General features: G+C 39.2%; 1 protein-coding gene across 1 annotated transcript in view; it reads right to left on the bottom strand.

Annotated features, from left to right (window-relative positions):
* SNX25 (sorting nexin 25) overlaps positions 1-17,836 on the bottom strand; it is a 149,446-nt gene that overhangs the window by 91,251 nt on the left and 40,359 nt on the right. Inside the window, 2 exon segments of the mRNA XM_049772429.1 lie at positions 9,221-9,407; positions 10,964-11,136. Of these exon segments, the coding sequence (XP_049628386.1) occupies positions 9,221-9,407; positions 10,964-11,136 (360 nt within the window).

Raw genomic sequence — 17,836 nt, 5'->3', positions numbered from 1 at the left:
TAAATGATTATTATTTATTATTTATGATGTAGCAGCTAATAATGAGACAAGTGCAATTCTGAAGCAGATTATGTGCTTTACATAAATTGAAGATGGCCCAACTTGTCATTCATAAAACAGACCCACCTCTCCCTAAAACCAGTGTGGGTCTAGTTATAAGCACAAAATGAATTCCTTAATTTCAGAACAATCATAAACTTCCTTACACCAAAATTTTCCCCTTCTTATACCCAATTTTATCTTGTTGCCAATACTTACATTTCCTCATAAATGAAAATAACTTGTGTTCTCTGTTAGAACACCCACATCTATGCATTTTTCTATTTCTCAGCCACTAACAGAAGACAATGTACTTTCATTTTTCATAAGAGATCTTTTTAAATACTTTTCACAGACAATCTTGCATTTTAATAATTTTAACTAAATTTGTATTCATTTATTCTTTTCATAAAACTCTGCCAGACTTCTTTTGGTTTTACACTTTGATGTTCTAACTCCTTGTCCACCCACACTAACTTTTTTCTTAGCAGTTTGGGTGAGTTTATTGCTTTTTACCCTAATGCATTAGTTTGCTTGCTCAAATTTTTTCCATGTTCCTCTACAATAAGATACTATTTACTACTTGTGACTCATAATGTATTTTCAGAATCAATGTGCAAAACACTTAACATCCAAATATGTAAATTCTTCACAGAGCATGCCATTTCAAGAGATTTAGCATTCTAAATATAGTATGCTCATGTATAATTGCTCCTAATCTTATTCAGAAATGAAAACTCATTCTTGTAATGCCTAAAGAAAAGCTATTTGACAAATTCCCTCCATAGCCCTCCTCGATGTTAATTATGATCTCTTAAATTGGCACCGATAAGACAAACCAATATCAATCTCAGAAGGTACCATATAAACAATGTCTCTCCCTTCACCAAGCTAAACAGTTCAGCATCTTTTTAAGTTTAAACTTTTCATTCATTGTTAATGTTTCCTCTCTTCTTCCACTTCATTTGCTCTTTAAATGAGGAGTCAATATAGCTGACTCACTTTGATCCCCAAAGAATGGTCGCTCCAAGTGTCCTAAGGTGTGATCACCAAGGCCTGAGCCAGGAGCAAACCTGAGAAGACCCAGTCTGGTCCCCACTCCAAAAGATAAAGTAAAATGAATAAGTGAGGAGTCACATAGGTGCTTAATATTAAACCCTTTGCTTGATGGTGGCGAAGTGTGGTAACTATGTATGTCAAAGCCATAAATGTTAACATTACTATAAATATGCATTCTATGTTATGGTAATTAAATAAAATAAAAATTAAAAGTCATAAAAATGGAGGAGTCAAAAAATAAACAAATCTGCACTGCCTGGTAGGGCTCCAATAAATAAATAAACAAACATAAGCAAACTCAAGACAACAATCTCATCAAGACGAGACTGTTGGTAAATAAAACTGTCATTGACAGGCTACTCTGAATTTCTGTTACTACTTGTTTTTCCAGAAGTTTATCACTCAACAGTAGCTGACAGTCCTTCTGGTCCTTTTTTCTACACACAGGATTAGTTCCTAGAAGAAAATTTGGAAAGCTTTATCTCCACACTCAGCGGAACTCTCACAAGGTCAGGGCTGGGTGCCATGGCTGCTTTCTGTTTTCTACAAAGGACCTACAGCTCAGGTGTTTATTAGGTTTGTCATCCTACACAAGGTCTACTTTTTTTTTTTTTTTTTGGTTTTTGGGTCACACCCGGCGGTGCTCAGGGGTTACTCCTGGCTGTCTGCTCAGAAATAGCCCCTGGCAGGCACAGGGGACCATATGGGACACCGGGATTCGAACCAACCACACCAACATCCTCCTGCATGCAAGGCAAATGCTTTACCACTGTGCTATCTCTCCAGGCCCAAGGTCTTCTACTTTTTCATCAAATGAAAGTAACACTACTTTGTCCACATAGTTGGTAAAATGCTCAAAGACAATGATGATATTAAAGAAGCATGGTAGGGGCCGGGCGGTGGCGCTGGAGGTAAGGTGCCTGCCTTGCCTGCGCTAGCCTTGGATGGACCACGGTTCCATCCCCCGGTTTCCCATATGGTCCCCCAAGCCAGGAGCGACTTCTGAGCGCATAGCCAGGAGTAACCCCTGAGCATCACATGGTGTGGCCCAAAAACCAAAAAAAAAAAAAAAAAAAAAAGAAGCATGGTATATATTCAATAAATGAATGGTAGCTTAAAAATATTAGTTTCCGGGGGCTGGAGAGATAGCATGGAGGTAAAGCGTTTGCCTTTCATGCAAGAGGTCATCGGTTCGAATCCCAGTGTCCCATATGGTCCCCTGTGCCTGCCAGGAGCAATTTCTGAGCATGGAGCCAGGAGTAACCCCTGAGCACTGCCGGGTGTGACCCAAAAACCACAAAAAAAAAAAAAAAAAAAAAAAAATATTAGTTTCCGGGGCCGGGCGGTGGCGCTAGAGGTAAGGTGCCTGCCTTGCCTGTGCTAGCCTTGGATGGACCACGGTTCCATCCCCCGGTTTCCCATATGGTCCCCCAAGCCAGGAGCGACTTCTGAGCGCATAGCCAGGAGTAACCCCTGAGCGTCACCAGGTGTGGCCCAAAAACCAAAAAAAAAAAAAAGATATTAGTTTCCAGGGCCGGAGAGATAGCACAGTGGTAGAGCATTTGCCTTGCATGCAGGAGGATGTTGGTTCAAATCCCGGCATTCCATATGGTCCCCCCAGCCTGCCGGGGACAATTTCTGAGCATAGAGCCAGGAGTAACCCCTGAGCGCTGCTGGGTGTGACCCAAAAACAAAAAAACAAACAAAAAACTTTATATATATATATATATATATATATATATATATATATTAGTTTCCTTTTTGAACATTTTCCTATCTCTTTAATGTTATCCAGGATCCAGACCAGGGACTGAGCAATAGTACAATGGATAAGGCATCTGCCTTATCTACTCATCTGGGATTTGATCCCAGGCATCCTATATGATTGCCTGAGCACTGGCAGGTGTAATTCCAGAATACAAAAGCAGGAAACCCCTGAACATCACTATGGTTTGTCCTCTGGCAAAAAAAAAAGAAAAAAGATCCAGGCCAATAAGTGGTGGTTTTCCAGTGTCCATGTGCAAAAGAGCGTTATTCTCCTTCACCAGAACTATGTCTATGGCACTATAGCAAAAATGTCTCTCTTTGACTTCTCTGTCATCATTCTTTCTTTTCTAATAAGAGACTTAGACTATCTATTATAACTGAACTCTCAACTGTTCTTGTTAATGAAATCTAAACACAGATGTCATGTAGCTGCTTCCAGAGCTTTTTTTTTTTTTTTTTTTTTTTCACCAACTGGCAGTGCTCAGGGATTACTTTTGGTCCTGTTCAGATATCATTCCTGGTATGCATGGCAAGCATCATACCTGCTTTCCTATCTCTTTGGCCCCTCCAGATATTTGTTTTGTTTGGGAGCTACAGCTGGTCATACTTGGGCTTGTTCCTGGCTCTGTACTCAGGGCTATCTCCTGCCATATCTCAAAGGACCATATAGGTTGCTGGCATTGAACCCAGGCAAATTTGTACCAGGAACACACCCTACCTCATTTACTTTCTCTCCAGTTTCCTGAAATTTCTTTAAAAACATCTATTGCTCAGCCACAACAATGGCTTGAAATGCTGAAAGCACATTTTTCATGCGGAGGCTCAGATTCAATACTCAGCACCACGGATTGCCCGAGTACACAGTCAGTAGTAGTCTCCTGGACAAAGCTGGATATGGTCTGCCCTCCCCCAAAAAATATAAGAAAAATCCGTGTATGACCTTTACCACTTTCTTTCTTTGCCATTAATCTGCTTTAGTATTAAAGCAGATTAGGATGTGATGGATTACATCCTAGATCCACTCATCTTCCACAAGGACACCAGAAGACATTTTTAGGGTAACAGGACAGTAGGCAAAAAGAATCCTGAGTCCTTTGAAAGATGGAGTCCACAAGTCAGTAATTAACTGTCTTTCTCTTATGTAAGAAAACAAAGCACTATACTTCAGTAAAGCAAAATTATTTATGGGTTTATTATAATTCTCAGCTGAATCTAATCCTAACCAATACAAGTCTCCTCCAATATTTTCATGAGGTTAAAATCAATGGCTTTTCATCAGGGGCAATTTTGTCCAGAAAGGATATTTAACAATGACTAGAGACTCCTTGAGTGCCACCACTGTGACACTGTGGGGTGCTACAGAAACAGGGTGGGCATTGTGGGCTAAGGATGCTAACATTCTACAACCAAGAGAACAGTCTCCTAAACAAAGAAACATCAAGTGCAAAATCTTGCCCATTTTGCCAAGGCTGAGAAACCTCAAGTTGAACATATCCCTGAGGAAGGCTGAAGGCACAACGCCCTGTGTTCATCAAATAGACAAGAATAGGGTGTCCTCATTAATCAATGTTCTCCACAGAATTACCATGTGTTTCAAACAATGGGAAAAAGCTTTGTGAAGAATATAACAAATTATAAGATGTCTGAACTCACAAGAGCTCAGGTTGAGAGCATGTGGAAGACATTCCAATGTCAAGAGTTCCAATACATGGGGAATTCCTGGAAACATGCTGATGCCCAAGTGCACATCATGATATCAATTATAAACAAATTTCTACATCAGAGATCTAGAATAGGGGTTAGGGCGCTTATATGTAGTTCACCAGGAATCAATCACCAGAACCCCAGAAGGTCCCCTGAACTTGGTCAGGAGAGATCGTTGAACACAGAGCCAGGAGTAAGTCCTAAGCACTGCTGAATGTGGCTCCAATTCCCATCCCCCTCCAAAGAAGACATTCCTGGAGGTAGAAACAATTCATATTAGAGAAATATTTTACAAATAAACCAAAGCATCTTGTTTGCAGGCAGCGCTGAATATATTCCTGGGCCATAGTCCATTATGAGAGGTTTGTATGGGAAGAAATGTTTATTTCCCTTTGGGTGCGTGCTGATCTCACTCTTATCTTGAAAACAAATGAAGTATCTTTTCTCCAGCACAGCTGCACTGGTGAACTTTCACTCACAGGCATGCCTTCCCTCTGAGCACTTGGATTCCCCCTCCTTGATTCTGACCATCCTCCCACCCCTGGTCTCCACACAGACAATGTGAAGGTTCTTCAGCTATTCTTTAATTTCCTGCATCAAGGTGACACTCAGACTTCTGACTCTGGTTGGTTAGCACAGAAGCTGATAATCAGCCTCTTTTCCTAAAGGATCCTGGCAATTTTAAAATTAACCTTGAAATTCCATGAAGAATTTGCCACAATGAATAATGGAATTTCCCATTATAATTCTTTTGTTTTTAAGCTCAGATATGTAATAACAGTATATTTGAAGGAAGCACTGCTAATCCTATCATCTTACTAAAAAACTTCAACAAAACTACAAGTATCACCTTTAATGATCTGGGCTTTTTTCCTCCATTTGTTTGCTTTTAATGTATCTTAGTCAAACAGAATTAAGTGACTATGTCTTTCAGAAAATAAATACACTTGTCTCCCAAATGTGTATGAAATATGAGTGGGCAGTTTTCTCAGCTAAGATAAAATGCACTCACTGACTTAAGCATCCCATACCAAAACTTTATCAGGAGAAAACTGAAGATAGTGAGTGAAAAGACTAATCAAGTCTGACACCAGAGTACTTGAACTAGACCAGAAAAACAACAGAGGAGTTCAGACTATGATTGAAGAAGGCAACTCAATTAGTGCTGGCTGGCTGATAAGCTTCATCTATGTCAGTTTTAGACAGAAAGTTGATAAGAAGCAATTTTACCTGTCAAAAATAGTAAGCAGTGAGAGATGCCAAAATTAGTTGACCCAGGTAGGCCCAGCCTCTGGGCTAAGATCTCAGGAACCTTCTGAGATGGAGGTGGGCTGAGTTCCAGCCATGCCAGAAGGTCGAACGCTCCAGCCACACTGGATTTCCTTAGGCAAATCAAGGGCCCAGCTCCACATCTTATCTCAAAGAAATGCCAAGCTGCTAAATCATCCCTGTTCCACAGCTCCTAGACTTTTCCAAATTTCATATACTGACAGCCTAGTAAGAGCACAACAAATTAGATGGAAAAGTTGGATAGAAGTCCAGCGAATAAAAACAATAATGCAGATGGCTCAACTAGTATCTAACAGCTCAATAATTCCTCAAACAATGATTTTAGTAACACCACTTTGAGACATCTGTTGTAATAGCAGCATAAAGAAAATTATTTTGTGCCTGCTAAGAAAGCAGGCTTTGAAGTCGGGTAGGAAACTGGGAACACTGATGGCGGGAAGGTCACACTGGTGGTGGATTTGGTGTTAGAACTTTGAATGCCTAAACAACTATATTATGAACAACTTTTGTTGAGTCTGGAAAAGAGGTGACTTTTGATTTTGGGGTGTAGCCTTTTAACTTTAGATTTCAGTGTGTAACTTTTGAAGAAAGACTAGGCCCAAGGAGATAGCTGATTCCTGAGATCAGGCTGTAAATCACAAAGGACATTCCAAGGAATGCAAGGACATCTTATTTTCCACCAGCCACCTTGTAGGGAGGGGAAACCAACTAATCATCTTACATTTCGACCCTCCAGGTGTTCCACAGAGGACAGATGGCCCTTGAAAATTAGGGAGGAATAATTGCACACAGTCACTAAAAAGGAATAACACATAGGTATATATAGATAGGATAACACATAGGAATAGAATAAGGGTAAAATCTAGTTTAATGCTATTCTCGATTCTGTCCCTGGCTTGCTTGATATAATGAACAAGGCTCCCTTCCCCTAATTGCTTCAGTTACTACACTGTCAGGAGAATGTGTCCTAATGTGTCCTCCACCCTGTGAATTGAGGGACCGCCTGAAGAGTTTAACATGCATTTCTGCATACCATCAGTCTGGGAGTTGGGATAAAATGATATCATGAAGGGGCTGAGCAGACAGGTTCTCCACCCTGTTGATTAGGCGACCACCTGAAGGGTTCAACCTATATCTCTGCATGCCATCAGTCTAGGAGTTTGGGGTAAACGATGTCATGAAGGGGCTGAACAAACAGAAAATTGCACCTTTTCTGTAAAAAATCACTGGATGATTCAAACTGTATAAACCTATGAAATGCTTTGACCTTCCCGGGCTTGGCATCTCCAACCCCAGACTCCAACCCGGATCCAGGCCAGTTTTGGACAGCTTTAAAACTTTGTAATGATGTTTACGTTCCAAAAACTAAACAATAGTAAGAAATCCTGTTGAATGATGAGTGATATTTTTCCTATCAAATAAAGAATAAGAAGATATGTAATAAAACAATTTATGAAGCATCACCTGCTTTTCTGAGAAAAGAGCCTAATCTCTACCACTGCAGTTTTACAAAAAGAGGAACATAAAGCAATATGTTCCCAAGAAATAACAAACAGGGACAACTTCCCCATGGATAAACTATGTAACATCAAACAAAACTGCCAAAATTTAATCATACAATACAGTCCAAAGAACTAGTCTGATATTCAAGGGGATGGTGCAGGATTAATAATTGAGTATTCCAAAAGCAAATCAAAGTATTTTTATTATCTTTTCAGAGGGAGTTAGCACCTATGTCCTAAGAGTTACACAATCAACTGAAATCTTACAAAGGAATACAAGTCAAAAGAACTGATCATTCTAGTTGTTAGACCAACTTAATGATAACTCAAAATAAAGTCCTATTGATCTGAATGGACGAGGCATTTTAAGCATCCAAATAGCTACACACCAAAGTACCTCTATACTTCTCCATTGCACCTACTATTGGAAAAATAAAGCCAAACAGCAAGGAAAATATAAGAAAGACATCCAAGAAGAGGAACCAAAATAATACCCAGAAGGAGCATCTCTCATGGTGACTGAGTAACTTCTTGTCAGCACATATATAAAGGTGATAAGAAGAGATTAGAAAACTATACTATAAGGCCAGAACAATATAATACAGCAGGTAGGTATTTGTCCTGCACGTGGCCAACCAAAGTCTGAGTCCACAGGAGTGATCCCTGAGCTCAGAGCCAGAAGAAAACCCTAAGCACCATAGGGTGTGGCCCACACCAATAAACAACGAAAGAAAAAGGAAAACCAGCAGTGCTTTTACTTTCAACAACAGCCACTGATTAGGCCATTGAAGAAGGTCAAGGACTACTAAAAAAACACTCTTGAAAGGGTAAAAAAAAAAAAAACGACTATCCATAAATCAATGTTTTAACAAAATATGCCTTGGACATCCAATGGAATATTATGTATTCAGTCCAAAAAAAGAAGTATTTTTGTGTACTGCAGCAAGGATGAACCTTAAAAGTATGCTGAGTAAAAACAGTTTGATGCAAAAAGCCAGAGTGCATGACTCCATGCATATGAAATGTCCAGAATAGTCAAATCACAGACACAGAAAACAAAATAGCAGTTACCAATGGCTGGGGGGAGGAAAGGAACAGTGACCACTGAAGTACCAGGTTTCGTTAGAGGGCAATCAAAGTGCTGTGGAATTAGTGATGATGATGCAGCCTTTGAACATACAAAAACTATTAAAAAGACCACAACTTGCATATCATAGATTTCTTTCTTCCCAAGGAATTATCACTCAGGGTCAATAAAGCAGACAAGTATCAAGAAAACAGAAACCTACAAAATAAATTGAAAATACTACTAATCATACTATAACTGCACTGTCAAAATAAAAATAAGAACAAAGAGAAATGCATACAAGGGTTAAGACACTTGCCTTGCAAAAGGCATATACCCCCTTTTGATCCTGGCACCCTGAGTACTTCCAGGTACAAAAGAAAGAGAGGGAAAAAAAGAAAGGAAGGGATAGAGAGAGAGAAAAAGGGAAGGAGAAGGAGAGAAGAAAGAATGAAAGAAGGAAGAGAAACACATGCCCTGACCAAAAATATCTCAAGTAAAAGGAAAACTGAACCTGCTCTTACGAAAGAGACACAGGGCATTTTTTAAAATGAATTTTCTTAAAGCAATTAATCAACAATCCTTTGTTCTCAAACCTAGCTCTCTTGATTTTTCTAAGAAAATCAAACCCAATACAAGAATTGGTACTATATACTTTTAAAAATAATTGTCACAGGACATTACCATTCCTGTCTCATTTTTGTTTCCCTGACAACCATAATTTTTTTTCACTTAACTTAGCAGGAGATGATAATTAGCAACTATTACCATGTTATAATTCAAGACCAAGTACCTTAGTTGCTTCAAGAACTCAACATCAGAACTGCTATTGATCAGCTTGATGAATTCTTCATAAGAAGGAGCATAGGTATAGGCTCTTTTGTGATGTTCATTCATCTGTTCTCTGCGCTCCAACTGCGTAAGCAGCATCTGGTTAATGTAATCTGGATTACTAAGTAACTCCACTATAGGTTTCATGACTGTGGGAAGAAGAAATCACCACTGAGAAGCAGTCATCAGTAAAGAAATTATTTTTACATTATATAATTAAAACTGACGTATTTGTGAAAATATTTCTCAAAACCACCCAAAGAGGGTTACAAATATTCAAAAAGGTGTGCATCTTTCATACACACACATATCCACATCCAGTCTACCCCTCTGGCAATTATAGCTATAATAAATGAAACAAATGCAAAGACATACTGAAAGAATTGGAGTTAAGCACAAAAAATGTTTTCTTTTGTCTTTTTTTTTTGGGGGGGGGGTTGTCACACCTGGCAATGCTCAGGGGTTACTCCTGACTCTATACTCAATAATTGCTCCCAAAGGTGCTTGGGGGGACCATATGGGATGCCCGGGATCGAACTGGGCTGGTTGCATCCTAGGCAAGTGCTCTATCCACTGTAGTATCTCTCCCATGTCCTCTTTTGTATTTTTTTAGATTCAGCATATTCTTTTTTCCTAAGGTTCAAAAGGTCAACATCACTGTGGCCCCCGCCTCCCCCCTTCGAGTCAGGAGAGGGTCCCGCTGGGCGTTCCGGTAAAAATAAATAAATAAATAAATAAATAAATAAATAAATAAATAAATAAATAAATAAATAAATAAATAAATAAATGGTTAACATCATTTCAACTAGTGAGAACAGACCACAAGAAAGAGATTATTTTAAAAGTCAACTCACATTGTTACAAATTCATTTTAGCTTTTAGTTTAAAAGTTTCATTTTTCTCTGTAGTTGGATATAATAACAAATAGACAAAAAATTAGTTAATCCTGTCTAGAGAGATAACACAATGGGTAGTGCTTGCACTTGGTCAGGGATTTTATCCCTGACACCACATATGGTCTCAAATTTCACCAGAAGTGATCACTGAGTACAGAGCCAAGAGTAAGTCCTAAAAACTGCCACCTGTGAGGGGAAAAGGGTGAATCCGAAGATATTAAATGAGAAATTCAACTAGTGTCTATCAACTGCAATATTACCTGTTCTAGATTCCGAGATAGGAAATTCTCTTACACCATCTTTTCTTCCATTTTGCTCATCCTAATTAAACATTCTTCCCTAGATTTTTCCTAATAATCATGTTATATTATGTTATAGTTCTTTATTTCATTTACCCCAAGAATAAGTATCATCAACAAACTTTAAAGCAAAATAATTTTAAGTACATCTTGGAGTTTGAATATAGATATCCTTTCATTAATGCATATTATTACTGTCATGAGGAATTCAAGAGCAATCATAAGTAGATTTTACCTTGTACAAAGCTTAAAGTCTGGTTATCTAGAGTCAAAATAAAAAAATAAACTATGCATTTGGTTATGCAATATAACAATGTTCTGATTTTGTATGACCAAATGATACTTTCTTTCAGTGACAGCTAAACCTGAAATTTTAAAAATATTTTTATTTCTATGTGGATTAGAGTATTCAAGGTCTGCATAGATATCATACCAGATGTTATCAAATTAGTATATTAGTCTACACAATTATTATGACATTAGTAATATCAATTACTTATAAAAGTCTACCTTTTCTTGTGAGTATTTCTGCAAGCATTATACGTAAGGTGAGGGACTGGACATCCTTTGAGGGGACGAGACAAAACACCAGAACCTGAGAACATGTTTGTAGGAATCTTACTTCATCATCTGAGTTCCTCAAGCAATTATGCAACACAAAAGGCTTCGGTTGATCTTCATGTCTAAAAAGCAAAAGAAAGGTGAAAGGGAAGAAAAAGATTTTTAGAAACAATTCACTAAAAAAATAAATAAATAAAAGAAACAATTCACTTAGTACTACTGGGCAAAAGTAAGTTTTCAAATGGATAATACTTGGTTTTAGTAACTGTCTACTCCTCAACAAAATCAACAGTCAATAAATAATTTTTCATTCACAGAGTGCTATTGATAAAACTCAAATGTACAGCTTTTTGGAATTTCAAACCGAATCACAATAACTACTTGAAGAAGCATCAACAGTTATAACTCCCAAATGAGAGCAACAATCCAGAAAATGATGTTATCACTATTCTTTGGTTGTTGTTATGGTTGTTTTGGGGCCACACCTGGCAGCACTCTGGGCTTACTTCTAGCTCTGCGCTCAGAAATCACTCCTGTCTGGCAGGCTCAGGGTACCATTTGGGATGTCCTGTATTGAACCTGGGCTAGCTGCATGAAAGGTAAATGCCCTAGCTACTGTGCTATAGCTCCAGTCCCAATCACTGTATTCTTAAAATCTCCTACATTTCTATTTAAATATGTCCTACAGTTTCTTTTTTCACACCCAAGCATAAACCATTGTCACTAGTTAACCTTCCTAACTTAATAATAATGGAATTTTAAAAGTTGAGAATGTTGGCCCAGAGAGATAGCACAGCGGCGTTTGCCTTGCAAGCAGCTGATCCAGGACCAAAGGTGGTTGGTTCGAATCCCGGTGTCCCATATGGTCCCCCGTGCCTGCCAGGAGCTATTTCTGAGCAGACAGCCAGGAGTAACCCCTGAGCACTGCCGGGTGTGACCCAAAAACCAAAAACCAAAAAAAAAAAAAAGTTGAGAATGTTGGGCTGGAGCAGTAGCACAGCAGGTAGGATACTTGCCTTGTACATGACCAATTAAGGTTTGATTCCAGCACCCTATGTGGTATCCCAGCCCTCCAGGTATGAATATCTGATCACAGAGTCAGAAGTAAGACCTGAGCACCACAGGGTGTGGTCCAAAATTTTTTTAGGGAAATCCTACCAAATTGGGGTCCATAACTACAACATTTTTAATAAGTCGCCATAAAAAGGCTCTCAAGTATCTCACTCAGTCTTACCAAGCTCGGTCAAGGATCCTCTTTCAGCACTGACCCCATCTCATGACCATTAATGATTTGAAGAATCTGAGTGAAAGGAATGGAAACAGAAAGTAGAACTTTCTATCTCCCCTTTTGCTACAGTATCTTCATCATATTTAAAAAATGATTGGGGAAACAGTATTTCTAGTATTTTCCAGAGATAATATATATATTTTTTGGAATTCTTATAGTAAGAAATGGCTAGTTCTTCTAGGGAAAATCAAACATCTAAAGAGAGAGGTAGGAAATCAACTAAGTGCTATATGGAAAATGAGAAAAATAAATACATATTAATATCTTTATGACTAATGTCTGCCAGTAGTTAATAGGAAAAGATGGAAAAGTAATTTCTAGAATGTGTGCACTAAAAAAAAAGAAAACTTCTTCTTGTTTTTTCATTTTACTTTTACTGTGAGTTTTCTGTGGTTTACAATGCTGTTACTCATGGTTTTTCATGCATATAATTCCAACACCACACTCATTGTTAGTGTTTCCACCCTCCTCCCCCAAGGACTCTGGTACCCTTCTAGAAAGATCTCCTCTTCATTTTTTACAAGATACAGGATTTCATACTTATATGCAAAGACAGCAATCACTCTTTTTTTAAATATTTGTACATATACTAATTTATGATGATTTTTTTTTTAAATAAGATATTACAGGGGCCAGAGAGATAGCATGGAGGCAAGGCCTTTGCCTTGCATGCAGAAGGATGGCGGTTCAAATCCCAGCATTCCATATGGTCCCCCAAGCCTGCCAGGAGTGATTTCTGAGCATAAAGCCAGGAGTAACCACTGAGCGCCACTGAGTGTGACCCCTCCAAAAAAAAAGATAACATTACAACTATTTTGTGGAGACAACACTCAGTTAGTTCTCAGGCCCCATTACCAGTGATGCTCAAAGGACCACATGGAATCTAGGGGATTATGTCATACTAGGGATGGTATACCAGGGGCTCTTGCATACATGGTTTGTGTTCTGACCCTTTGAGCCATCTCTCAGCCCTCACAATTTTTTTTATTGGTTTTGGGGTCACACCCAGCAGCATTCAGGGGTTACTTCTGGCTCAGCACTCAGAAATTGCTCCTGACAGGCTCAGGGGACCATATAGGATGCCAGAAATCAAACCAAGGTTCGTTCCAGGTAGGCCGCATACCAGGCAAACACCCTACTGCTGTGCTATTGTTCTGGCCCTGCAAGTTGGAGTAGTTATTTTGATATAATAAGAATTAGGTGCCACTGTTATTTTGATCATTTTAGGAGTAACATATAAGTGTGTGTATAATATATGCATATGTATATAGAGAGAGAGATAGAAAGATACATAGGTTTAGTCACAGCCTGAGCCCTGTTAAAACTGAGTTAGCATGAGATTTCACTCCTTTACACAGGTAGGCCTCTGTTCTTCTGTCATCAGAAAGTAGTTTCAGAAGGTGAAGCTTTGAGCCCTTAAAATCTCCCGGGGTTGGGGGCAGAATATGAAACAAGATGGTGGGGGGAATATAGTATGTAGGGGAGCTAGTAGTGAGCTGTTTGGGAAGTAAACAATGGGTAGAGTATTTGCCTTGTATGAAGCTCAATCCCAGGAACCCCATAAAGGCCTTGGAACCCCACCAGGAGAGACTTCTGAGCAGAGCCAGATGTAAGCCCTGACCACTGCTGGGTATGTCCCAAAAACCAAACAGAAAGTTTTTTTAATAAATAAGTTACTTTGATATCAGCTCCAAAATACAAAAGCTGGAACCACTTGGAATTGTAGAAACAAAGGTCAACAATGCAGGTCTGGAGAAGACTGAGGGGCAGAATGATAGTACACCCAATAGGGTGCTTGTCTTGCATGAAGCTGACCCAGATTCAACTCCTGCCCTGGAGTAATTACTGAGTGCAGAGTCAGAAGTAACTGTAAGGAACGACCCCCTCCAGCCCATTACCCCTCAAAAAATAACAGAGAAGACAGAAAAAAAAAAAGCTGCTTCGATGAGAACAAAAGGCTGTAATAGACATGAGAGGAGATGCTTTCTCTTTTGCCTCATCACCCCATCACGACCTGCAACATGGTCTTGTCTTGTCTCTCCTCTCCTAACATTTCTCTAAACAAACCTATTTTACTTAAAACTTGGAGAGAGGGGCCAGGGATATAGCAGCGGGTAGAGTGCTTGCCTTGTACAGTTTCATCCAGGTTCAGGAGCCAAGAGTAACTAAGCCCAGAGTACTGCTGGGGTGGCCCAAAAACTTATAGGAAAGTAACAAGTTCCTTGAGAATACTCTAAGCAACAGCTTTTCTCTATAGAGAAAGCACCAAGGGGAGCTAGATTGGAGAGAAAGGAAAACACATAAAACCTAAAGCCAAGTGGTACACATACCCATTCTAGGGTCACCTGCTTATCAAACTGGGGTGTGTACCCTTGGCTCTCTTCAATTGGAAAAGCCCATGTTCTTTCCTGTGTGGTGCCCCATCCCCTTCTATATTCCCTAAATCTTGATTTTGCTTCAAATAGCAGTAACAACAACAACAACAACAACAACAAATGTCTCACAGGAGAGACTTTTTAAAGTAACCTCAATAGTCCTCTAAGAGAACTCAAAACATCTTCTCTGTCCCAACGAAAGGCAAAGCATAAAAGGAGTCAGATCCTTGCTCAGCCACCATTTCCTCTCCTTCCTAAAGCCAGTGGTGGAAAGCCTTCTGAGCAAGACAAGGGCCTGAACATGATGAAACAAGTCTGATGTAGGAGGGGAAAGGAAAGGTGAATGTTTCTACAATGACCTCTAGCAAGTTAATTATTGCTTTGGAAGCCAACAAAGAATCCAGAGGTACTTCTGGATCAGGAGAGGTCCATCCATAGTCTGAGTTTCGGTATTTTCCTTCTTTCTGTAAAAGTCAGGTGTTTGTTGACTGTAATCCTACCTCTTATCTTTGGGTTCTTAGCACTCCTACGAGTCTAAGGATATTTGCCTCTTGTAAATTTCTGATGTGCAATATTAAATTTTCCCCAGCTATACTGAGAAGTGGGTCCTCATCACTGTCAATTTTGCAGTGACAATATTAAAGATCTGGGCAGTGAAGTGAATAGGTCAGGGTCACAAAAAATAAATGATAGAAATAAACTCAAGTCCTGTTCGGAATCTCTAGGCAAGGCTCTTTTTACCAATGTTATATTCACAAATAAAAGAGAGAAACATTTTTTCAGAGGAAAATTACATGAATAAAACCAAATTTTTCCTTTAAACACTGTGTCTAGTTGGTAAATAAGACATATTAAGAGAATGAGATTATGAAATTAAAGATGCTTCTAATTTTATATCATAAAAATGTAATTTTTAGGATTTCCTAAAAGATGCTGAAACAATGGGGCTGGAGAGATAGCATGGAGGTAAGGCGTTTGCCTTTCATGCAAGAGGTCATCGGTTCGAATCCCAGCGTCCCATATGGTCCCCCGTGCCTGCCAGGAGCAATTTCTGAGCATGGAGCCAGGAGTAACCCCTGAGCACTGCCGGGAGTGACCCAAAAACCACAAAAAAAAAAAAAGATGCTGAAACAAGACAGATGGAACAAAGGAAGAGGAAGCAAAGAGAAGACTTAAATGTGAGGGAATTGGCTTCCAGAAGCAACAGAATGACCGCCTGGAAATAAAAACAGGCTGACCGGAAAGCTTCCTCCAAACAATTGCGTAAGAGCCAACTGGTGTGTATGTATGGCTTTTATTAATGCAGTTTATTATTCTCTTATCTGATAGTGGCCAATTCAGTTGGGTGCTTCACAGACTGCCAAAATCAATTTGCAGCCAGATGTCTGCACACCAACATATCTAGGTAATTGTTTATCTGGGGGCAGACAAGAACAGATATACGCATCAAACCTAGATGCGCTCTTTGCCAGTTTCCTTGTGTGATTTGCAGACATGATGCATCACCAGATATTAATTCTCCGGAGTTTACCTCCAGGGCATGATCATCTATATGCAAAACACCAGTCACCTGCTGGGGCTGTTTCAAATATACAAAGAAGAGGGAGGTGGTAGATTATTTTTTTAAATAAGAATCATCAACTAGCACTACTAAGATATAGCCTGGATATCAGTAAAATAAATCCAAACTTGACACAAGAAACCCAGAAGCCCAAAGAGATAATATTTCTAAAACAAAATCAAATTCTGCTTCTATTACTCTGATGATTTACCCATAATATCTTTATATCATTCTCAAAGGCTATAATTTCAGAAGCTAGTAAATGTCTGAATGAAAAATATATCTCACATTTTAATTAGATAGTCCATTGGAACACTTTATTTCTCTAATACTAGCTCCTCTCCCAAATCTAAATCCTCTAGTCTTCTAAATGAAAAATAAAAACCCCACAAAAATCCCAAATGAAATATCCTGTACTGTATTATAATCAAAATACTTTAAAATTCCAAGTTAACTGGGGCTGGACTACTAACTACAGCAGGTAAAGTGTTTGCCTTGCATGTGGCTGATCTGGACTTGATACTTGGCACCCCACTTGATTCCCTGAGAGCCCCACCACGCTCATGGCCAGTCCTAAGCACCACTAAGTATGACTCTAAACCACATCCTCAGGGCCGGCATGGTGGCGCTAGAGGTAAGGTGTTTGCCTTGCCAGCACTAGCCTAGGACAGACCACGGTTTGATCCCCCGACGTCCCATATGGTCTCCCAAGCCAGGAGAGACTTCTGAGCGCATAGCCAGGAGTAACCCCTGAGCATCACTGGGTGTGGCCCCAAAACCAAAAGTAATAAATAAATAAATAAATAAATAAATAAACCACATCCTCAAATTCAAACAAATTCCAGTTGAATTTTAAACTCTCAACTGAATTCAAACTGTCTTTGACAGTACCTACAGCCAAATTTAAGGAGAACTAAAAAGATAATAAACAAATGAGCATATGTGCCAAGAGCTTGATGAAGCCGAAGAAACTCTTTCTTCCCCCGACTTCCCTCCTCAACCTTCGCCTCTTTTCTCCTCCCCTCCTCTCCTCTCAGAATTAAGGAGCACTTTAAGGATACTAGACAAATAACATATGTGCCCAGGGCTTGAAAGGGAAGCTGAAGCTTTTGAGATTAGAAAGCTTTGATTTTCAACTATTGACCCACAGACTGGTAAGAGTCCACAGAAGAAAGAAGGTTAAAAATTCCTGTTTTAGAGAGGAAAATCAAGAGTCCTATTTCTCTCACCCTCCTCATTAGTTCACACACTCCCTTTATGGAAATAACTTTCTTTAGAGATTGCAGTTTCCAAAGTGTGATCTGAAGACTCCTTCTCCTTTTGATGAAGTCTGTCAGTTAAAACCATTTTTGTAGTAATGTCACTTGTCTTTCCACTGTTGGCCTAATGAGTGAAGTGGAATTTTCCAGAAGCCACCCAATGGTGATAACTCCATCACTCTGATGGCTAACCAAAAATGTACCATGTGTTCCTTCACTTAAAGAAAATTTAAAAAGGTTTAATTTCTAAGATGGTAAATATTGATAGATCTACTAAGTGGTGTGTTGGTAAATGTTCAAAAAATGACTCAAAAAGGGGTCGGGAGTCTTTTTTGTAGC

This window comes from Suncus etruscus, chromosome 4 (genome assembly GCF_024139225.1).
Source record: "Suncus etruscus isolate mSunEtr1 chromosome 4, mSunEtr1.pri.cur, whole genome shotgun sequence".
NCBI lineage: Eukaryota > Metazoa > Chordata > Mammalia > Eulipotyphla > Soricidae > Suncus > Suncus etruscus.
Note: the sequence above shows the minus strand (reverse complement) of the source record. Positions and strands in the feature narration are given on the sequence as shown.